The sequence below is a fragment of the Lycium ferocissimum genome, chromosome 9 (assembly GCF_029784015.1).
Source record: "Lycium ferocissimum isolate CSIRO_LF1 chromosome 9, AGI_CSIRO_Lferr_CH_V1, whole genome shotgun sequence".
Lineage (NCBI taxonomy): Eukaryota > Viridiplantae > Streptophyta > Magnoliopsida > Solanales > Solanaceae > Lycium > Lycium ferocissimum.
The window spans coordinates 55,130,995-55,155,253 of record NC_081350.1 but is presented as its reverse complement, the minus strand read 5'-3'; the positions used below and the strand labels follow the sequence as shown (position 1 = coordinate 55,155,253).

At 34.1% G+C, this 24,259-nt stretch overlaps 1 protein-coding gene and 1 long non-coding RNA gene across 3 annotated transcripts; both read left to right on the top strand.

Moving 5' to 3' along the window:
* The first annotated feature begins 754 nt into the window (after positions 1-754).
* LOC132031315 (splicing factor U2af large subunit B) lies at positions 755-8,576 on the top strand. Of its 2 annotated transcripts, XM_059421224.1 has the most exons (13): positions 755-896; positions 2,273-2,535; positions 2,773-2,880; positions 3,832-3,902; positions 4,541-4,611; positions 4,700-4,744; positions 5,264-5,323; positions 6,302-6,362; positions 6,446-6,558; positions 6,962-7,408; positions 7,509-7,644; positions 7,766-7,833; positions 8,123-8,576. In XM_059421224.1, exons 1-13 carry the CDS (start codon positions 828-830, stop codon positions 8,258-8,260), a joined length of 1,650 nt encoding a protein of 549 aa, XP_059277207.1. In that variant the 5' UTR covers positions 755-827; the 3' UTR covers positions 8,261-8,576. The 2 variants fall into 2 exon arrangements, with proteins under 2 accessions (XP_059277207.1, XP_059277208.1); XM_059421225.1 differs by lacking the exons at positions 755-896; positions 2,273-2,535; positions 2,773-2,880; positions 3,832-3,902 and adding an exon at positions 4,250-4,272.
* Positions 8,577-11,738: 3,162 nt separating this feature from the next.
* On the top strand, positions 11,739-19,298 carry LOC132029381 (uncharacterized). Its single transcript, XR_009407792.1, has 3 exons — positions 11,739-11,856; positions 11,952-12,024; positions 19,037-19,298. It is a non-coding gene; the product is annotated as an uncharacterized LOC132029381 (long non-coding RNA).
* Positions 19,299-24,259: the final 4,961 nt, after the last annotated feature.

The following is a 24,259-nucleotide window of genomic DNA, read 5'->3' as shown; positions in this document are numbered from 1 at the left end:
GTAGTGTTTGGGAAAACTAAGTGCTTACTTTTAGCTAAAAAAAAATACAAAAATAAGCCAAAAGTCAAAAGCTGGGTATTCCCAACTTATGGCTATTAGCTTTTGGCTTATCAGTTACTTTAAAAAAGCCGATCCAAACTCCCTGTTAACATTTTACGTGGTTATAAAAAATTTCATGAAGGATATAATAGTAAATTTAAAATTAATGATTTTTAAGTATAAAAATATAATATTTTTGGATGAACAGTAAGAAAATAGTATTTACGGGCCGAGCAAGCTAGTAACTTGCTGTTGTTTAAAGACGAAAAGAAAGGAAACTTGAAGCAGCCCCAACAACATACCCAAAGTAATTTTATAAGTGGGGTATTATCTCGAAGCAAAAGACTTAGGACCCGTTTAGCCATGAGAATTTTTCACTTTTTTTTCGAAAATTTGTTTTAATTTATTTGAAAATCAGGTTTGACCATGAGATTTCAAATACAACTTGGAATTTGGAAAACAAAAAAAGACGTTGTTTTTACTTTTTTCAGTGTAAGAGTACATTCCAACAACCAAAAATTATTTACAAAACTATAACCAGACACAACTCCAACTTTAAAATTCCAAAATAAAGTGAAAAATATTTGATTTAAACGGGCAAACGCCCGCTTAAACTAAAATTTAGGTGAATAATAATAAAGTGAAAAAATTGGGGCGGAAGGGGTTAAGTTACGGTTGTAGCCTTTTTACTAAAGGACTCACTGTCACTCTCGGTGCAGTTGAATTCAAAGCCCTAGTTTTGTGAAGTAGAAGAAGAATTGAGAGCAGAGAAAGGTGTTACAGTAGGCATGGCGGACAATGGAGAAGACATAGACAATTACGGCGACTCCAAATCCCATGATGACTCCAACCCTCAGGTACTAACTTCTCTCTCTCTCTCTCCTTTATTCATACCTACCATCTCCCCTTCTTATTTCAGTTGAAATTAGCCCATCTGCACCAAGTTTTGTCGATATCTGTGCTTGTGGAAGACATGAATAAGTGCTTGAGGTGAGATCAAAAAGGGTGGGAAATCATGGGAATTGATCCAAGTTCTAAACTTTATCATTCTAATTGACTGTAGAGCTATCATTGCACGTTGTGGAACACGTTTACTACGATTTGAGGTATTCTCTTTTTTGGACATACATCTGCCAGCGTTCCTACATAACCTACATCCCAAACCATGAGTATAAGGTGCCAGATCACTTTTGAGTAGCTCGAAAGCCCTCATCTTTTTTTTTTTTCTAGAACAGCAGAATCAAGGCTGATTTTTCCCAATAGATGTGCTTGTGGGCAGTAGCAGGTTGCGTGGTAGGTTAGTGGAGGCAAGCTGGTTTAGGGAAAGTTTCCCATACTTGTGTTTGTGGGTGATGGCAGATTGCTGGTGGATTAGTCGAGGCAAGCTGTTTATTTTAAAAAGGGAAAAAGAACAAGAAAAAAAAAAGAGATTATATCTGAAAAGTCTGATTTGCGGCTTTTATTTGCGGAGGGATGTGTTATGGTGGAATGGAACAATGATTTTGTTTAGGTGTTTCATAATGATTATCTTAGAGGTCAAGTATGAGGCTTGCTCCTTGAACTGTGTGAATCATTCTAATGGCAAGCACTCGAATATCTAGGCTATTACTGTGTGGGTTCTATCTGCTTGATGGGATGTGATTCAAGAATGTTCTGGGTGACCAGTATGTGGAAAAAATAAAGAAGGATGCCACAGCTGCATACATGCACTTCCTCTTGACACGTATCATAGCGATGAACAGCTTGTCTCGCACATCTCTTGAATTCTCGGAAATTTCTGTTGCTCTATCCTTCCAGGGGAATTTTTTTTTAGGGTGAACCAGAGAATGATTTCTGAATTATAGAGAAATGATTTTTGTGTAAGAACCATTATTGTACTAGCAGACTGGCGGGTTGTAATTCTGATATGTGAAAACTGAGCACCCCAAAGGACTGTCTTTGGGTTTTTGAACATTTTCAATTAGTCTTAATCAGGTTAGTTTTCTTAGTATTAGTTTTGGTGCTATAGTCTTTTGGCTTCTTTCATCAGTTCAGTGTCAATCTTAACTGTTATGATTTGACCCTCAATATAATTCCTTTCCCATCCTTGGGTTTTGCACATGTCTACTTTTCTAGTTTCCTTCACTTTCTTATATATATATATATGCACATGTCTACTTTTCTAGTTTCCTTCACTTTCTTATATATATATATATATATATTTTTTTTTTTAAAACTTGTGTGCCTCTTCCAGCATAGTTCTCGCGAGAATGAAAAAGATAGGGACTCATCAAGAAGCAGGGAAAAGGATAGGGGGCGTGATAGGGACCGGGATAGAGACAGAGACCGGGACAGGGACAGGGGTAGGGAAAGAGACAAAGACAGGGACAGAGACCGGGAGAAGGACCGTGATCGTCATCACAGGGATCGTCATAGGGATCGGAGTGACAGAAGGGAGAGGGAGAGAACCAGAGATAGAGATGATGATGAACGCCATCGAACTCGAGATTATGACAAGTAAGGGCTATAGCACTTTAATGTCAGTATTTATATTGCTTTTGAGATTTCAATTTGGCTTTAAGTTACTGTATTTATATTGCTTTTGTGATTTCAATTTGGCTTTAAGTTACTGTTACGAGTTGGATTCAGACTTTAGGATCATGTTATGATCTTCAAATTTCAAAATGTTGTTGAGTGGTAGTGGAAGCATGCTTCATCTGAGTTTGTGATTTATTCATATGATTTTGCTTAAAGGCAAAGGGATCATGACAAAGATAGAGAGAGTCGGCATAGACACAGGTCTCGCTCAAGGGGTAGATCTGAGCATAGATCAAGGTCTCGATCGCGTTCTCGATCCAAGAGGTTAGTTGTCTGCTTGTGTATCTTTGTCACTTGAGCATTTCCATGTTATATTCTCTCTTTAAATGCTAAAATTCATCTAAGACTGTTTTCTGCTATTCAAACTTCAGTTTATAGTTGGCTCTACCTTGTATAGATAATAATTTACTGTCCTTCATGCTTTCTCGGTCGAGCTCGTCGCACGGGGCTTGCTTAGTGAGGTTTATCTCTCATGTGTGGTTTGCAGGCGATTACCTTTGGTGCAGGATTTACCTTGTGCGCACCCGAAGGATAGTGGCTGCGGGTTCCCTTGTCAACAAAAATTAAATAAAATACTAATTTACCGTGAATTTTGTCGAACTTATATAGGACTCTTTGATCTGTCTGGCTGGAATGAAATGACAAATATCCAATCTTTACATAGAAGTCACTAAAATGTAACATGGAGATTTTCTTAGTTTAGCCTTTTGCTTTATGTGATTTAACATTCAGTACAAATAGATTTGTTTATTACAAAAACTTAAATTGATCTGAGATTCTTTCCAGTTAATATGGGGTTGAAGGATTATAACTTGAAATACTGGGATGATACTTGTGAAGATGCAGTTGTCTTTTTCCTTTCCGTGCTTGGAGCGAAATACTTCCCCTTGTTCTTGGCCTGTCATGTCCACACTCCACACTAAAATGGTGGGGGTTTTGTGGTATTTATCTACTGAAACGCAAGAAACTTAGTCATAGATTTTTGTTGTTGCCCTATTGGCCCTGTTAAGGAACTGGCAAAATCTACCTCGTGTTGTACTGTTTTTTTTATTTTTTTTTAATTTTTATTTTGTTATATATGTCCTAAGAACTAATTGGGTGGCCAAAGTTCTGAGGATCACTAAATGTTGTATTTGCAGTCAGGTTTTAGTGACCTTTTTTTTTAATAACCACAGGTCTTAGTCACTTTATTGTTATTAATTTGTATTTTTTCAGCAAAAGGATGAGTGGTTTTGATATGGCACCTCCTAGCACTGCAATGTTACCTGGCGCTACAGCTGCTGCAGGTACTTGTTTCATCGTTAAGGTTACAGCTGAAAGTATATAACTGCCACATTTTTCTTTGACATAGTGTGGAAGTTCATATCAAAATGCATGGTTACGTTTTGGTAAGCTATTGGTTCTTTAACTTCCACCTATATTGGCATTTGAGTCATGGAGTAGATTGGCTGTTTTGTTTTCTTTATTGTTTACTTGGTGAAGTAATTCCGAAACTGAGGGTTTTTGGTTTCTTGTTTTGTTTGGTGTTTGTTTGTTTGTTTTGTATGTCTTGTCTTATGTTCTAAGAAGGCAATGTTGGGCTACTTGCCCCACTGTGCTGACAATGGGTGTGAGCCGACTTCTGTAGCTTTTATGTACAAGGAAGAACCAATACAGGTCTTGTTCATCTTCATCCAGGAATTGCGTGTTTGGTAGTTACAAATATTTTCTGAATACACTGTAAAATTTCCACTCCTTATATTGTTTTACTTAGATTTCTGAGTGTACAAAATTTTATTTATTCTTTCAAAATCAATTTTTTTGAAGGTTGTAACTTCTTTCAAAATCATTTTAAAAGGGATTTGTTCATGTAGATACTCACTCTCGTATTGTTTAAAGTAATATATCATTATGTCATTTCGACTGTATCTTGGTTTCTCTGCAGGTCAAGTCCCTGGGACCAACCCAGCAATTCCTGGAATGTTTCCTAACATGTTTCCTTTAGCATCGGGCCAGGTATTGTCAGAGCTCCTTATTTAATTGTATGGATTCAGTGCTTTTATCATGATTCTCATTTATTTGTTCTCTTTTGTGGTTGTGGCAGTTTGGAGCTCTTCCTCTTATGCCGGTCCAGGCAATGACACAGCAGGTTTGTAATTCGTAAGCTCACGGTGCATATTTTGTTTTTTTGAGAAGGTAACAACTGTTATATAGATCCAGAAAAAAAAAAAAAAAACTGCACCAAGTTAATGCAGTCCAAAGTAATTACAAAATGCTATAGATCAGTCTCCTATTCCTTTGGTTCACAAGGTTCCTATAACATCTACAAATGATTCATGATCTTCCATATATTCATGTTTACACCCAAAATAAAACAAAACTAAGCACTTCATCTTCAAGTTCTGGACGGAGCTACATTTTTTTTCAAAGCATCTTTGATTCCTTTCCTTCCACGCTGTCCAGCAAATACAAGCAGGGACAATTTTCCATCTTTTCTTCTCCGTAGCTAGGCTACTGTAGCTATTCCAATTCACTAAAGTCTCCAGAGTACTTCTAGACATCACCCAGATAAGTCCTTTCATCTGTTAATCTGTTCCAAAGTGTAAGCTCACGATGCATATGAATTCCTCTTTTTACCTTAAGTATTTCCTAACTTGTGTTTTATCAGGCTACTAGGCATGCTCGACGAGTTTATGTCGGTGGACTTCCTGCTACTTCAAATGAACAGGTATGACACCACTCCCACCAATCTCATGAAGTAGTTGGTCTCTTTGACATTTCCATATAATGTATATTTTTTTTAAAACAAACTGCATGAACACTCTCCTGTATTTATAGCATAGTAGTTTTAGCTGTCTCGATTTTTTTATCCTTTAGCGCCTTCAAATATGAGAGATATCCTTTAGCGCCTTCAAATCAGTTTGGTGCAAATTTGGAATTTCTTGTGACTTGACTTTGCTGTTTAAAATTTGGCTTCAAATTTGGGAAGTTACTTCGTTTATTTTAATGTCTCGGTATCTTTCAGAATCACTAAAGTATTTTTAATATGCTTTAATACTTCTTACATTTTGTGGATGTAAAATTTGTTACACCATCTTTTCTATCAGTACAACTTAGTTTCATCTGTTTTAGTGTCTACATAGTTTGACATCTTTTCTTACTGTCACTGCTGTGAAAATCTTTCTTAGGCATTTCACTTTTTTCTACCATTATTCTCTATCTAAATATAGTATGTGGTGATTTTCTGAATGGTGCTCAAACACTATTCGAGTTTTATGTCTAAAGAATTAATATTTTTAAATTTAATAATTGCTTGTAAAATATCATAGAACCAACCTCATTTCATGTCCCATCTGTCAAGAGAAAACTGCATGTAATTTCATTTCTTGTATGATATTTAGCCTTTTTTAGTCAACAATGTTCCATGTTTTTTTGTTTTTTGACTCTAGCTTCAGTTTTGTATTATAGAGGCCAAAGTTTCTTTTATAGAAATACATTTAAGTTAATCAAATTGAAGTTTGTCTTCCTGTATTCTGAAAATGATAATGTCGCTCGCTACTTTCGACATTTCTGATAATCATAATTTTTTATTTGGTTATCGAAAAGAGTACCATAGTAACAATGTTGTTTCCCATGGTTAAAGTTGATGTGACCTCTCTCTGACATTGCTCTCATACATATTTGTCTTGACTTGATTCTCATACAGTCTGTTGCGACCTTCTTTAGTCATGTTATGTCTGCAATTGGCGGAAATACAGCTGGTCCAGGTTAGCTTAAATTTGTCGTCCTTTGTCATATGATTACAACAAATTTACTGTTCAGAAGCTCAGAGTATTGTTGGAATTTTCAGGGGATGCTGTTGTCAATGTCTATATAAACTATGAGAAGAAGTTTGCTTTTGTTGAAATGAGATCTGTAGAGGAAGCCAGTAATGCCATGGCATTGGATGGCATCATATTTGAGGTACCTGAATGTGTAATAGCTGATTAACTAGTTATGAAGTTTTAAAGAATTATACACTGTTACCTCTTATAGTTGTAGGTGCTTTATCCATTAGGGGAAAAGCAAGGATGTAGAAAATTTTAGTTTTAGGGATATGCTATTCTCTGTCCCTCGAGTCCTGTGCAGTCCAAGAAAATTTTGGACGCAACACCTTTCACTCCCTTCATATTATAATAGCTGGATATCCTCAAACCTGTTTCCTTCTCTTTTGTTCGTTTGTTATCATTTATTACATTGCTGAAGCTGATCAGATGTTATTGGATAATTTATTTACCAAGTATTATTTTTCTGCTGCATCAAGTACATTGTCCTTACTCTCAACTGACTGCTCTGTGCTTCTCTGTGCGTGTTCTTTTTTGTCCAGGGTGCACCCTGTAAGGTCAGAAGACCCAGCGATTACAACCCTTCTCTGGCTGCTACTCTTGGTCCTAGCCAACCAAACCCCAACCTCAACCTGGCAGCTGTTGGATTGAGCCCTGGTTCTGCAGGAGGGCTTGAAGGTCCTGATCGCATTTTTGTTGGTGGTTTGCCCTACTATTTCACAGAAGCTCAGATCAGAGAGCTGTTAGAGTCTTTTGGTCCACTTAGAGGATTTGATTTGGTCAAAGATAGAGAAACTGGGAACTCAAAAGGCTATGCCTTTTGTGTCTATTCGGATGTTTCCGTTACTGATATTGCTTGTGCAGCTCTCAATGGGATTAAGATGGGTGATAAAACCCTTACTGTTAGGCGTGCTAACCAGGGTACGACGCAACCTAAACCTGAGCAAGAGAGTGTATTGTTGCATGCACAACAGCAGATAGCTTTGCAGGTGAGAGATCTGTGCTCTCTTATTCAACTTTCAATTCCTAAGGATTTGATTTCTTAGCAACGATTTGGCTGCTCACCCCTTAATGCATGTTTTCTTGCAGAGACTTATGTTACAACCTGGTGCGTTAGCCACAAAGGTCTTGTGCTTAACACAAGTTGTTGAGGTAGATGAGCTCAGTAATGATGATGACTATCAAGATATTTTGGAAGACATGAGAACTGAATGTGGGAAATTTGGTGGGTATTTAGATAAGATCTTTTTTCCTTGTTGTGCTAAGCATATCGCTTAACATATGGTAGCAAATTAGCAATATTTGTTAAATTATCTTCCACTTTGATATATATGTATATTCTACAGGTTCACTGGTGAATGTTGTTATTCCGCGTCCAAGTCCAAATGGTGAGCCCACACCAGGGGTTGGAAAGGTAAATATATATCTGCATATTTCTTGGACTGGGTCATTTAAAGGTTAGAAATTGTTAATAGTGATCCTATGTTACATCAAAAGCGATACAACTTGGATTTCTTTGCAATGACCATCTGGCTTGTAATTTTTATGAAGAGGTTTACTACGACTAGATATAACTTCCTCAAATGACGGCGGATTTCAGCCAATTGAAAGAAGGGGTCCAATGTGATAGACTGATTCTTTATCAATGGCTTGTTTTTCACTTCTAAAATGTGGAACTGCTAAATGATTTTTGTACCTTTCAGGTATTTTTGGAGTATGGAGACGTTGACAGTGCCAGCAAAGCTCGGCAAAGTTTGAATGGAAGAAAATTTGGTGGCAACCAAGTTGTAGCTGTCTTCTATCCAGAAAACAAGTTCTACGAGGGGGACTATGATGGTTAGTTGTATCCACTAATACATCTGAAGTGCTCATCAAGTCTTATGACATGGGATTCTTGGATGGCTTAGAGGAATTAACGTCTTGGACTAGTGCTGGAAGTGTAGCTCTTTCCTGTTTTCTTTTTTCCTTTTTCTTTTTGGGGCGTTGTTTTATTATTCCGAATTATCTCATCCATTTAGGTTGGATTTATGTGTTGGTGGTTGTAGATAGGTTTGATAGTTTTAAACATGAAGACTTTTGTGCTTGTCCTGACAGTGTTACGAATGATGCAAGTACAGACTCAGGTCTTCATAGTATTTTATTTTTCGCTAGTGAAAATCCTGAATACTCTTGCTTTTCGCTTGTTTATTTTCCTTCTTTTAGTTTTTTAAATTCCGTGTCACGTAAGTCGCAGTAGTATCTTCTACTATTAATGCTAACAGTGGCCACAATCAGTCTTGAAGATGTCGCATGGATTGTATCGTGCTCCTATTAGCCCCAGTTCACCTAACTATTACAGTAGATATCTTGGGCGTGCAATAATGAGAGATCTTTCAGAATTTAGCTGATGTTTAGCTATACATGATATCTTCTGGAACTTTTTTTTCCCACCAAAAGCTGTAGGTTAGTGCCACTGGATTCCATCTTTGTTTTATTAGTTATAAAACTTGATTGTTCTACGGCTGACATAGTCAGGAAGGGAAGGAAGAAACTTTAGAAGAAGGTCAGAATCCAGAGTGGGAGATAGTAATTCGTTCAAATGATTTTGTTAAATTATATTTGGAACACATCACAGAAGGAGATGATTAATGCAGACTAACGTCAAAGTAACAGCCAGCCATTGAGCGTACTGCTCTAGGTGTTGCTTCTTTCCTGCCCCCACGTTTTGACTACAAAGCTTCTCTATTAGTTTACTTCATATTTTAGTTCTTGTATCATAAGTGGAAGAAGCGTCCACAAATTTAATCAATTATCACTCGATATTTGTCGACAAACACTAGATGTTTTTTTTTCTATTTGTTCAAGCCTTGGTAAATATAATTATCCGGTATCAGTGTTGATAGGAGGTAGCAAGTCTGGTGAAATTAATCGAGGTGTTAATTTACCCCTTCTAATTGAATGACCTGCCTTTTTTAAACTTGGTGAACTATTGCGTGTTTAATAAGTGGTACACATTAGCTATCCGCTTTCAGGGGCGTGATTTACCATTAAGCTAACAGCCCGAACACCAGGGCTATCCAATAAAACAAAACTAATAAGTTCACTAAACTAACAGCCCGAATACCACTGTTGTTCAAAAGATGTAAGTCTGTTTCTTACCGTAGAGAAGACTAACACATCAACTCATTTTTCCTTCTGTTTCTTGCGAAAATACATCGCAAGTTTTTGTTCAATCTTTTTTCGCTTTTTGGACACTAGCCTCTTGTCTCGCATCTCACCGTAGAGAAAATACAGCCAAAGTCAACGTATTCAAGTTTTGCTTAAAGATGCTTTCAAGTTATGCATGTGTTCGCTTGTGAAAAGTCACAAACTTAGGCTGCACTTAAAACTAAATTTTATTAGAGTACAAAAAAAGCTAAGGAAAAAACAATTCTAGATCTTTAGCTCCTGCTCTCTCTGATAAAATACAAATTCAAGTACTCCAATAAATTTCATTATTGCCCTAAAAGTGGCATAATTGAATAAAATTCACTGTCACCTAATAATTTTAGCATCATACTAGTAAATGATAAAAATAAGGATTCAAGTGACATACACCAATGTAGAATAAAGTAAATTTTAACTTATGATAAAAGATTAGTTCTCAATTTTGCCAGGTTACCAACTAATAAAATCGTAAAGTTTCTTTAAAAATGACAGAATTATGTAAATATTTATTGCACACCATCAATACATAAAATTTAAACTATATAACGGGAGCAATTTGGTTTTGACACCTTTATACTCTATTTGGATGACTGTTATGTATTGTTTCATAATATATTGTATTATATTGTATTGTGTTATACTATATCATATTGTATTGTTTTGATGGGTATAATGTTTTGATGGATTATATTGTTTTCCGTCATTACATAATATCACACATCAACAATTTGAAGCATAAACCTACAAGAAAAGTAGGCCGGAATAGACCTATTATAAAAAGGTAGAGTAAAAAATAAAATAAGATTTTCAGATAAAAAGTAAAGACAAAATGAGGGAAAAACACGATCACACAAAATTGGTTGCTACACAAAATGAGATTTTTTATCGTTACATAGTGATGCATTTAAGGATACAATGCAAAGAAATTTAAGTAACAATCAAAATTAGGGTTAGACAGGACATGACACAGCTCCAGTTGACTGAAGACATGACTTTGTATAGGAAGGTGTGAATGTCGAGGATTAGAGTGTTATCTTACTTTTAGTCGTATGATTTGGGATAGTTGCATAGTTTCTTTTTTGCTAATGTATATTGTATTCTGTACTATATTTGTTTTGTACATTTGCTATTTTCTTTGTCTCTTTTTCTTTCTTACGATCGGTTACATTTCTTTTGAGACGAGGGTCTATCGAAAATAAATTCTCTATCTCATAAAAATAAAGATAAGCTCTGCCCACATCTTACCATGACCCCACTTGCGGAATTACGCTAGGTATGTTGTTGTCAAAATATGTTTGGGGGTGGGGGTGGGGGTGTTATGTGTACTTTTCTTTTCTGAAGGGGGGTCATATGTAATTCGGAAAAGGCTCATAAATACCCCTAACCTATTGAAAAAGGCTCATAAATATCCTCCTTCCACCTTTTGGTCTAAAAATATCCTTCCATCCACCTTTTAGGTCTAAAAATACCCTTAAGGTTTGTTTTTGGCTCAAATATACCCCTCAAACTAACAAGTTAAAATTAACTCTTTTAAAAAGCCAAATGGCATTTTGTAATTGGTCAATAATAAAATTTCGTAATTTAAAAAAAAATCGATTTAAAAAAAAATTCGATTTTTTAAAAATTGATAATTTAAAAATTCGTAATTGGTCAAAATAAAATTAAGTAATTTAAAAAAAAAATTCAGATTTTTTTAAAAATTAAAGTAATTGGTCAAAAAAAAATTCGATTTTTTTAAAAATTCGTAATTGGTCAAAAAAAAATCGATTTAAAAAAAATAATCCAGATTTTAAAAAAAAATTCAGATTTTTTTTTAAATTACGGAATTTTATTATTGACCAATTACAAAATGCCATTTGGCTTTTTAAAAGAGTTAATTTTAACTTGTTAGTTTGAGGTATATTTGGCCAAAAATAAGCGTAAAGGTATTTTTAGACCAAAAGGTGGAAGGAGGGTATTTATGAGCCTTTTTGAATAGGTTAGGGGTATTTATGAGCCTTTTCCGTATGTAATTTGATCCCAGAAAAGGTTGACGAGGAAGAAGAAAAATTCTAATTCGGAGGCTAAGGGGCAGCAGCAATCAATCAATCAATCAAATCCATCGTTACAGCTTAGAATTATCACATTTCCATAAGTTGATAGTATTTTGTGCAGGAAAGATAGAAAATGAATTGGTTTCAAAGGAAAATATATCTGTACAATGTGACATTTGGTTTGTACATGCTCGACTGGTGGGAACGTTGTCTCTTCAGTATCCTTCAATTTTGTTTACTCACTAAACTTTTCAGTTCATCAATTTCAATCATCAGATTTTTGTTGGATCTGGAGTTCCTTAACGCCTTTTAGATATTTTGGTCCTTGTTTTGCTCTGGTTTATGTCTTACAATACCTTTCGATATGCTTCCGATCTCTTCAATAGGTATGTCTTTCATTTTCCACACGCAGTTTAAGAAAACTTTTGACTCTTGACATGTGGAAAGTTGAAATTAAAGAGTTGCACGCATTCTTTTTTAAATGGATTGAAAAGGAAAGTAAGACAAACAAATTGATTACAATTTTGTACTAATTACTTGCAATTACTTCTGTTTTTTAGGAACTATAAGAAATGATTAAAATATTGAAAGGAATTAAGAATGAAATCTTGGGACATGTATGATTTGATCCAAAAGTGTGTTGATGGGAATTGGATGTGGAAAGGAGTGGCAATGGGATTAGTAAATAAACTAACATCCTTAGGGGTCGTTTGGTACGGAGACAAGTAATGCAGGGATTAGTAATGCAGGTATTAGTAATGCAGGGATTGTAGTGCTAGGATTATTTTTTATCAAGTGTTTGGTTCATTGTATTAAAAATTAGATATGCAATGTATAATCTAAGCTTGTGTTTGGTTTAAAACTGTACAAAATCTTCTTTACAATTATACTCTTGAATATTTGTGGGATTTTCTATTTCATTTAATTGGATTAACGGCATGAGCTAGTTGACTACTGTACAAACATTGTAGTATTATTTTTTTGTGGGATCTATTTCATGTAATTAACAGCTAAATTTTTATTGTTATAGTAGCTTATCAAGCATCTGTATTTCTCCTTCTTTGTTTAGCAACTCTGTTTTCAAGACTCAAAAATAAACAGTAAATCTCCCGTTTTCTTGTGCAGTTTCTGGTACTTTTATTCCCATTCGTCATGCACACTTGTTATGGATAAACTCTGTATACAAACATTGAGAAGAACAATTTTCTTATTATGTTTGTTATTTTTTTTTTAAAAACCGTAGTTGAAGACAAACATACCGAACTTTAATTCTCTGCAAGTGTGTGATTTTGCAAAAACTAAACTAGAACTGAATTCCAATACCATTTGCAAGTGTAGTAAAAAGGAGGACCACAATAAACACCAAAATATGCACTCACAGAACCTTAAAACTCTGTCCAACCATCTCCATCTGTGGAAAAAAACATCTACCACAATCCAATAAGCTAACTTACTGTCAAAAAAATTGCATTGATGTCATCCCTGAAGTTGTAGCTTAAACAATCCATACAACTGAGCATATATCAAATTTCACATCATTAAACACAATAGAATACCAAATTTCACTCGCACAGTAAAAGATCTTAATCAAGTACATCAATTAGCAAAATATATATTTTCAAGCCGAACAATTACATTTACATACATCATTTGAGTTTATCACAAGTGACTCTACATTCAAGTTTTTCCATAGATACTAGTTACACAAAAACTATTATCCTCATGTCCGTCTTACACCAGTCATATTCAAGATAGGACATAATCTGAGGTATCAAAAAATGATGTACAGTCAAACCATTGAAGGTTTTCAGTTAAGCAAAAATAATCAAAATAGAGCCCCCACCTATATACACAAGTCTACCATACTTTAAAGTTCATCATTGACGATCATAAACATCATAGTCTGACGCTCAAGTTCACCCATGCGTATAAACAGTTCCATCTTTTTGACATCAGCACAAAGAACCATTTGTGCTTTGACGTGTTGCGCTGGGGAGTACAACTCAAATATGGGGGATTCAATGATGGAATAAATCTGACCACAAAGATTGGATTGGTCACGATCCCCAATCTTGTCAATCAAGGCACCCATTTGTTTGTCTTGACTTTCAGTAAATTGTTTCATAACCTCCATCATACCCTTAAGAAATGTCTCATTATCATCCTCCACGATCTTTTTTCTTTTCTTGCATTTCTCCTTTTCATTGACATCAGATGACCTTTTAGTATACTCACCTTGTTTATTGTTTTGTTGGGATCCAGCTTCTTCAGTTTCAGATGCTCCAACATTTGCATTTTCAGATGCTCCAGTAAATGCAGTAGGTCCAGTAGCATTTTCAGCTTCTGCAGTAGCCACATTAGGTCTATGGCTAGTATCATCTTCTTCATCACCATCAACATCGATAGGAAATCCCAAACTCATTTCATTATAAGGTCCTGGAAATTGAATCCTTTGAATTTCCTCAACAGTATCTAGCGGTCCTTCTGCGAACTCTCCTGTTTCTCCATCCTTGCCAAAGATTTACTCCCAATCAGAGGCGGATCTAGGATTTAAACTCTTGGGGTTCAACCTTTTAAGTTTTTTAGCATTGAACCATTATATTTCTAAAGTTATGGGTTCATATATACTATTTATTTTAAATTTAGTAACTTTTTACATATAAATTTGTACACCGCATCGAAAGTTTGGAACCCCAAATGATAATGCTCCATCCGCCCCTGCTCCCAATCCTCAAACATCGGCCATTTCTTGGTATTCATTTTTTTGGCACCTGGATCAGTCTTGAAAATAATCACAAAAGAAAATAGAGCAATGCAATATTACTCAGTTAGTTAATTAACTCATTCAGTAAAACACATGTATGAAGTAACGAAATTCTAATAACTTTAAATAAAGTATTAATTACCTTTAGGAAGTCATCCCAAAATTTTGGATCGTCAACTATAATAGCTCCATCGCTATATTGAAATCCCAGACCGCTTCGACTCTTTAGTGTAGCTATACTTGCATAACATTTCTTCCAATATCTTATTTTAGATAGGGCATGTGGGTCACCTTTCAATTCGCTTTAGGATGATGTTTGCGTAAATAGCATCCTAACTGCTTCAGGTATTCCGGCCTAAAGGTTCCATTATCACATCTCCAACCATTAGCACACAACTCTTTTAACCCATCTATAAGAGTCCGTTCTTCTTGTGGATTCCATGTCCTTCGAGTCGAAGGAGTTGGATTGCTTGATCTTTTTGGCGCATTGTTTGAAGATGTTTGACTATTCATTTTGCCTTCAAATTCATGTGGAATAGATTATCAAGAAAAAACCAGGAAAAAATAAAAAGAAACTTCATATTGAAAAGAAACTTTAACAACTTTCAGAAGTTATAAACTGCATATTGAAAAGAAAAAAAGAAAGATACTTCATACATCAAAGGATATAGCAGTCATTGATGCAAGAATTAACTTTACACTACTTTAAGATCATACTTGAACTTTCTTCGAGACAACATAATCGAACATATTAAGAAAACCAACAATTTTCATACATAATAGCATATTCTAAAAGTTTTAAGTACAAAAAAGGACCAATGTTCCCAATTAACTAGCTTGGTGAAAGAAAACCCTCTCCATTCGTATATCCTCCATCGCACAAATAATAATTACCTATAATATAAACATAAGATTTAGTTACTTTTATATATCATTCTTTTCATGTACTGTTATCTTCTCAAAAAACAAAATACATCATTCTTTTCGTGTTGTAATATGAATGTATAAGCATATGCATAGCATACCCTCAGGAATTTTCAACCCATTGCTTCGCACTATAGCATCTCGTAATACACGACCGTCAGCAGCTGATCCTTCCTAACCAGGTAACAAATAAGTAAAATTGAGATTTCTATCACAAACTCCCAATACATTAGTTGCTATATCTCCCTTCCTTGTCCTGTATCTTGGTTTGTTCGCAGATGGAACTCTAATGTGCATGTAAGTACCATCTAGTGCACCTAATCAACCCTATAAAAAAATTATAGCGTTATCTCACTATAGCATTTCCTTGGTAAAACTATATAATTCAGTTTTATACAGATGCTCAAATGAATTTCACCTACCTTAAACCATTTCCATCGATCTTCAATCTCATCCTCAAGCACCGGTTTAGGATTGACAAGTAACAATGGAGTTAGTTTGAGTATAGCTCTCAAGCATTCATTAAAAGCCTGATTTACGCTCCATCCAGATCTAATATAATCAACCTTGATAGATCTATTCTTCTCATGATGAGCCAAGATGTTTAAAAACATTGCTAGCTTTTCACTACTTGACATATATTTACCATCAGTCAAACCTCCGATATCCTTAGTTAAAAGAACTAAAGCATGAAAGGCATTTCTATCCATTCTTAACTTATCGATACATACACTGTCACTATCATTTATGATACAACTTAAGTGAGAAATAATTTTTGGAACTCGAACACTCATACGGTATCTAATCTCACGCCTATTTCTACGTCGTCTTCTTAGAGAATGACCATGAATAGCCATAAAAAGGCAAATAAGGACAACAAGAAATTGTTGGCACATTATCTCCTCAAGAATGATATATTCAGTACCCGACAGTGATTGAAGATCCATAATAACACCTAATTTTCCATAAAAATGGAAAGAATCAATATACATAATATGAGCACAAAATCTGAAATTTTTAAGTACATAAAGTTCGAATACACAGAATACTAGTTGAATTTTGAAGCACATAAAGTTCCAATACGCAGAATAATAATTGAATTTTCAAGCACATCAATGTTTCAATACACCCGTTTCTAACCATTTGGGAATGAGAATGAAAGAAAAGAAGACCACCTTGATAAAAGTTCTAACCTTGTAAGAAAAGAAAATAGCTGAAGGCTAATGGTAAAGATGATGCTTTTCAGTCAACCCTTCACTTTCTCCATCACCACAGAAGAGAAAGCCCGCCAAAGAGCAGAGTACGTATGTTCTTCTAACAAGCCTGTATATAAAGAAATTTAGGAAAAGGGTTTGAGGGGTAGTTTAGTCATTTTAGGGGTCTTATCCAGGTATAGTTAAACCTGGTATAAGTAATCCCTTGGTTTCCTTGGTATTAGATAAGCCCTCCTATGGTGTATAAGTAATCCATGTATTAGGTATGATTAAATTGAATTGAGTAACCAAACATTGTATTGGATGGACTAAATTTTAATACAAGGACTATTTTGATTAGTACAGCCTACCAAACGACCCCTTAAAGCAAACTGATTGTGGCTTTTGCAGTTTAGTTCTTCATTTTGAAAAAATAGATTATAGTGAACTTGCACAATGATATTCAGTTAAGCCAGTGCATTGAACTTGCATAGTGATGTACATTTTGCAGTTGAATCTCAATGAATGTAGTGAAGGATTTGGCTGTAAGAGTATTAATAATGGCTGAGGATGTATAACTTGGTTTAACTGTAGGAATTGGCTGTTCTTGTCTCTTGACTTAATAACAGGGTGTCTGACAAATTTTTTTCAACGCTTTGAGAACCATGTAATTGGTCAATCCAACAACCCATATTTTCTTAACATTGTATAACTATTTGGTCATTGACTTATTCGGTACCTTTGGAGAATTCATTGGATTGTAAAAGATGCATTTTTTTCTGTTTTGATCACCTGACTATCAATCTTACGAAGTGACACTAAGTTCTAGTGTAGCAATTTTGGTTCAGATAAGATGTTAATTGTTCCCACGAAAGTTGCGACTCGGGCAGCAGAAAAGAAAAACATAAAAACCTTTAAAGAAGCATTGAATGCACCTAGGGGTGGCAAACGGGCGGGTAGAGTCGGATATGGGCGGGTCGAAAATGGGCTAAACAAAAATGGATCAGTTTTCCAATCTGTCCATATTTAACACGGATAAAAAATGGGTTACCCAACGGATAATATGGATATCCATATTATCCAGAACTACTTCAAAGAAGCTGCTTTCATGTAGCTGAAGCTGCTCAGCTTGCAGCTTGGGAATATTCCTGTTATTTTTATCCTATAAGGCTATAACTATAATAACTAGTAATTTTTTTACTGAGCTTGGTTAATGACCTATTGCCGTTACTTGCCATTTTAATAAGGTTTTGTCAGAGATGCACAGGTTATTCTTTGATGAGAAGCTTACTTTTGGATCGGATTATGCATTATGATTAGGGTTCTTTGGTTTATATTATTGTCTATATACAGGTTACCCTTGTGAAGAGAAGTTTATGTTTGAATTATGAGCTGCCTGCTTCCTATTATAAATTATTCATTCATCAAGAATTTAAGCTAAATGTAAAGAGTGAATTTTAGTCCTCATGTTATGAGTGTTAATGATAAATTGATTTTCTATTGCTCGGACGGGGTTGGATGATGGAAGAGGCATACCCTGTAGGTTTTCAGTGAAAGCGCCATAGTCTTTCCTTTCTTGCTAAATTCTAGGAAATAGCGACAATAGTATATGCTGTGGGTTTATCCATTTACCCATTAAGTTACCCATATTTTAAGTGGATAATATGGGTTGACTCATATTGGACCATTTTTAAATGGGTTGGGTCGGGCGAATATCCGTAAATTTTACCCTTTTTGCCACCCCTAAATGCACCCAAGGGTGTGGCATAGTGATCAATAAAGTGGGAGGAGAACGGTATCAGGCTCAGATTCCAGTGAATGCAGCTGAATATGCATGGATTAGTCAAAATAAATTTAGTTGGGAAAATTAGTCAAGCCAGAGTAACAAAATCATGACCTCTGAATGAACCAGTTTCATGCGAAGAACACCCCATTTGACAACCTGTTGTTCTTCAAATTTATGCCAATTCTCATTGGCTGCCATTTTCTACCAAGTTCTGATATTTCTCTTATTTCCTGATTTAGTTGTTAGGATTTAAGGTAGATACAAGTTAGTTTGTAGCAACCTTTTTTTTTTTTTTTTTTGTAGTACCTTGCTAATTGGTTATTTTTGTAGTAACCTGTCATAAGGGGCCTAACTTTCCTTATTGATAAAGTAAGTTGTTGCATTGCTAGCACCAAGAAGATGCAATAGTTACAGAAGTAGTATTATTAGCTCCAGTACATTTGTCTATGCTAGAACGGGGAACTAACAAACAGAAAGGTCCATAAGGGACAGTGTCTTGAACAAAAAAGTGAGACTATGCTACCATAATGAAGCTGTTAGGAGCCTAGGCGTGTTTACCTGTCTATGCCTGTTACTTCTGTAATTCATCGGGAATACTGATGTGTGACTTTGTGGAAACTCCATTTTATGGTTTTGTGTACCTTTTAGGGTCAAAAAAATGTGTCCAATACTTGGCACCAGTTATTATAGGCGAGCTCCTACTCATGATTGGTAATTTTCTTTTGTTTCAGGCAAATTTGGTGAAAGTTCATCAGCTGTATCAAGCGTTGTTCTTGACCATAACTAAGAGAGATATGTACGCCACTTTGGTATTTAACTTGTACGGTTGTTGAAATTGTTTGCTGTACCATGGATATAGTTGGCTTTGTATGAATTCATCTTACCAGAAAGATACGTTGCTGTTCTTTACTTATTCTTTGCCGATAGATGACATTTAATGTAATTGTTCGAATGATCAAGCAGATATATTTCAAGAATTTTTCGACTGTTGTGGGAATGCTTTGAAATTAGCTTATCAATTTGCGAGGTGGGTAGGGTGGGTTAATAGCTCTGCCAATGACGAACATAATAGATTTAAGAGAGCATATTGATTCATTCCTTCTAATCTTCAAGATTAATATGAATTTGGACAGATTTCTCGTACCTGTCATGTCTTACTTCAAGTTCCACCGCCTTTCTTTCTAATTGTACTTTAAATTCAGTAGCTCCCTCTAATATGCCTGTGCTTGTTTTTGTTCCTGTGTCACCATTTGTCCTACGCCTTGTAATTTTTGGCCTTTTGAGGAGTACTTTGGAATTAGTTTTTGACCTTGTGAGGAGTAATTTGAAATTAGCAGTGAAGAAAAACAGGTTGATTCATTTCTTGTCATCTTTAAGATTCACTTGAATTGGATTAGATTGTCATAGGATAGCCAGTCATATAATACTTTTGAGCTGCAAGTTAAACAGACATGTTCCTGTTTCATATTCAAATTAGTTGCAGATAGAATTGAGCAGCCCTCTCGAATTTCCTTAATTACCAAATTTCACTAAGTGATAGAAAGTGTAAGTAGAAACACATGATAAAGATCCATATCATGGCAGATCATCCTTACGTGAAAGTTCCACCGAAGACCTAAATATACTTATATCTTTGTTCTCCACCATAAGAAATATAATTTAAAGAAGATGAGAATAGAAAGGAGATAATAGCAGAAAAGGACAACTGTGCTTTTAGTTTCTCTTTGGCAAATTCTAATTTTATTCCTTTTATAAGTATTGAACGAAGCATATTCTGCATGGTTATACGTTACTGTATCCTGTAACTAATAAATTGTCGTAACGAATTAATTTTTAATTGCTTGATCCATTTGAAGAATTGATTTTTATGTTAAGAGAAAATTACTCTTGGTACTTTTAAGTTAAAAATAAGTTAGATTTGTGAAAAATTTGTCAAAGGAGATACCAAAACATACAAGTTTGTCAAGTATAATGTATAATTTGAACATCACATGATTCAAAATTAAAAGTGGAGCACCAGTAATTGAAAAACTAATATTGTAATTTTCCTTGTAGGAAAAATGATTGGTGTTACCTATGCAAATTACAAGCCTCTTCTTGTTATACTTTGATGAGTTAGTCGAAAAATTAATCTTCACATTTCAAGACAAATAAGTAGAGTAGCAAATAAAAACTCTATTAATATGAACGAAGATCAGAATCGTATACAAAATTAAATAACCTTTAGTGAAATAGCTCTCTCGAACTTTCCGTATTCAAACTTCATATTTCTATATATATATATATATATATATATATATATATATATATATATATATATATATATATATAAATGTGAAATAGGTACGAACACTGCTATCAAATATTAAACTAGGAGCAATGTCAATTGTACTATAAACTTGGACCGATTTCATTGGTCATTGAATTTACGGAAAAGGTTCAAATATGTCATCCAACTATCAGAAATGGCTCATTTATGCCACTCGTCAATAGTTTGACTCATTTCTGCCATCGAACTATAGGAAATGGCTCATTTATGCCATCGAACTATAGGAAATGACTCATTTATGCCACTCATCAATAGTTTGACTCATTTATGTCATCGCCCATTATCAAAATGACTCATCCATGCCATTTTTTATTAATGCCGATTTTATAATACCAGATATGACACGTGACCTCCAATTAGAGGTCTACGTCTTTTAATTAAATCAGCCTAATTTTAAATATCAAATTAATAAAAAAATCCGACCATACACCTTATCCACCTACAACTATAATCTAGTTGGAGGCCACGTGTCATATATGGTATTGTAAAACCAGCTTTAATGAAATATGGCATGGATGAGTCATTTTGGTAACATGCGATGACATAAATGAGTCAAACTATTGATAAATGGCATAAATGAGTCATTTCCTAAAGTTTGATGGCATAAATAAGCCATTTCCTATAGTTCAATGGCATAAATGAGCCAAACTATTGACGAGTGGCATAAATGAGTCATTTCTGATAGTTGAATGACATATTTGAGCCTCTTCCGTTGAATTTATCATGTCACTTTTTACACATATGTATTATATTTCTGTTTCAGCACAGCATGTGTACACACTCACAAATCATGTTTCCTTCAATTTGCCACCTAACACCTCTTCCCTTGATTTCTAAGGGTTTTCTTCAGCAAATACTTGCTTCTTTCTTATTCATCTCGACTCTCAAGAATATACATTTGTTGGCACTTTTATTTGTTTACTTTTGTTTTTTCACGGTCTTTAAGAATTAATAAATGATTTCCTATTATATGTAAGTAAGTGTCCAAGAGAAACTAACACAGCAATGAATGCTTATATCAAAAGTTATATAAATTGTACACTTTAACCAACTACTTTTTTATCTCACGTGAACATATGTCATAGTACTGAATATTTATTCTCTTCTCATATATACACGTATGCACTTCAATTTTAATTCTCCAACACATTTATTTCCTTCGTGCACTTTTACTTGTTCACTTTTGACTTTTCATGTTCTTGAAGAATTAATAAAATTTAATTCTCCGACACATTTATTTCCTCCGTGCACTTTTACTTGTTCACTTTTGACTTTTCGTGTTCTAGCTGAATATTTATTCTCTTCTCATGTATAGACATATACAGTTCAATTTTAATTCTCCTACACAAATTTATTTCCTCCATGCACTTTAATTTGTTCACTTTAGACTTTTCACATTCTTTGAGAATTAATAAATCTCACGTGCATATATGCTATAGTACTGAATATTTATTCACTTCTCGTGTATACACGTTTGCACTTCTATTTTAATTCTCCGACACATATTTATTTCCTCCGTGCACTTTTACTTGTTCATTCTGACTTTTCACGTTATTTAAGAATTAATAATGAAGTACTCCTCCCGACCCATATTACTTGGCCACATTACTATACTTGACTTTTCATGTTCTTTAAGAATTAATAAAAATAACGTAGACTTGTGTCATAGTACTTAATATTTAATTATTCCCTTCTCATGTATAGACGTATGCACTTCAAATTTAATTCTCCGACACATTTATTTTCTCCGTGCACTTTTACTTGTTCACTTTTGATTTTTCGTGTTCTAGCTGAATATTTATTCTCTTCTCATGTATAGATATATGCAGTTCAATTTTAATTCTCCTACGCAAGTTTATTTCCTCCATGCACTTTAATTTGTTCGTTTTTGACTTTTCACATTCTTTGAGAATTAATAAATCCCACATGGATATATATCATACTGAATATTTATTCTCTTCTCATGTATACACGTGTGCACTTCTATTTTAATTCTCCGACACATATTTATTTCCTCCATGCACTTTTACTTGTTCACTTTTAACTTTTCACGTTATTTAAGAATTAATAAATGAAGTACTCCTTCCGTTCCATATTACTTGGCCACATTACTATAATTGACTTTTCACGTTCTTTAAGAATTAATAAAAATGAAGTACTCCCTTCATCCATATTACTTGGCCACATTACTAAAAATATATGTCTATTTTTCTATTCTATATTTATCTTCTTTTCTATTTCTATTATCCCCGTTTTCCTTCTTTGTCAATACTTTAAACGTGAAGAGAGGACGAACAATAGCAATGCAAATTTGTACCAAAAATTATTTTAATACTCCCACACATAACTTGTTCACTTTTGACTTTGTACGTTCTTTGAAAATTAATAAATAAAGTATATATTTTATCATAATATCCATATTTATTGGTATATAGTCTCAATAGCCTCAGAAAATGATTTGAAAATGAATAATTAATATGAAGGGTAAAATAAGAAGAATAATTTTTTTTCCTTGATATGTGAACGTCGGCAAGTAAAAGTAAAGGGAGAGAGTGTCATTTATCCCCGTTTTCCTTCATTGTCAATACTTTACTTATTTTACTCTCCTTTGCATTCTCTGATTATTGTTTCATTACATTTATAAAATGTATTACTTTATATTTTCATTTTAGAATTAAAATTTGGTGATTTACGATATAACATTTATCTTTCTAATTTTAATTTCTTTGTAACAATTCTTTTTATCTATAATTCTTAATATAAAAAATTATAATATATTTTTTAATTAATTTAATAAAAATATTTTATTAGTTTTACTTTTAAAAAATCCAATATATTCAACAATGGTTCTTATGTTTAGATCTGAACAATTAGTTAATTGAGATGGATATCAACCTATCGGTATACATATAAGATATTAAAGAATTTAAAAGAAAAAATCTATAATCAAAATATTATTTTCCCTCATATTCTTACTAATTTTCTTTTTTGCATCGATGAACAACTTTCATTGTCATGACAATAAGAAAAAAAGTCCGACTCTTTCCATCTCAAAGACTTAATTCCATCATATGTTTTTAATTTTCAAACTCCATTTTCTAATTATAACTAAAGTGATGGTACATAAAATACATTTTGTATATGTTGCTATATATAATAACAATTAGAATATTTTTAAAAGTTATTTTCAAAATACAAACCTTAAAGACTGGTTAATTAAAGTGAATAAATATGTTTGGTGCACGGGCATATACTGCTAGTATATACTAAGAGAGGTGGGGGGACGAACACGGCTCCCCCCGCTAGTACCAAAAGCTGCACGAATTGTACTCACATTAAATTCTTGTACCATAAGCTATATAACTTATACACTTTATCCAACTATTTTTATATCTCACGTAGACATGTGTCATAGTACTTAATATTTATTCTCTTCTCATGTATAGACGTATGCACTTCAAATTTAATTTTTCGACATATTTATTTCCTCCGTACACGTTTACTTGTTCACTTTTGACTTTTCGGGTTCTAGCTGAATATTTATTCTCTTCTCATATATAGACATATGCAGTTCAATTTTAATTCTTCTACACAAATTTATTTCCTCCGTGCACTTTAATTTATT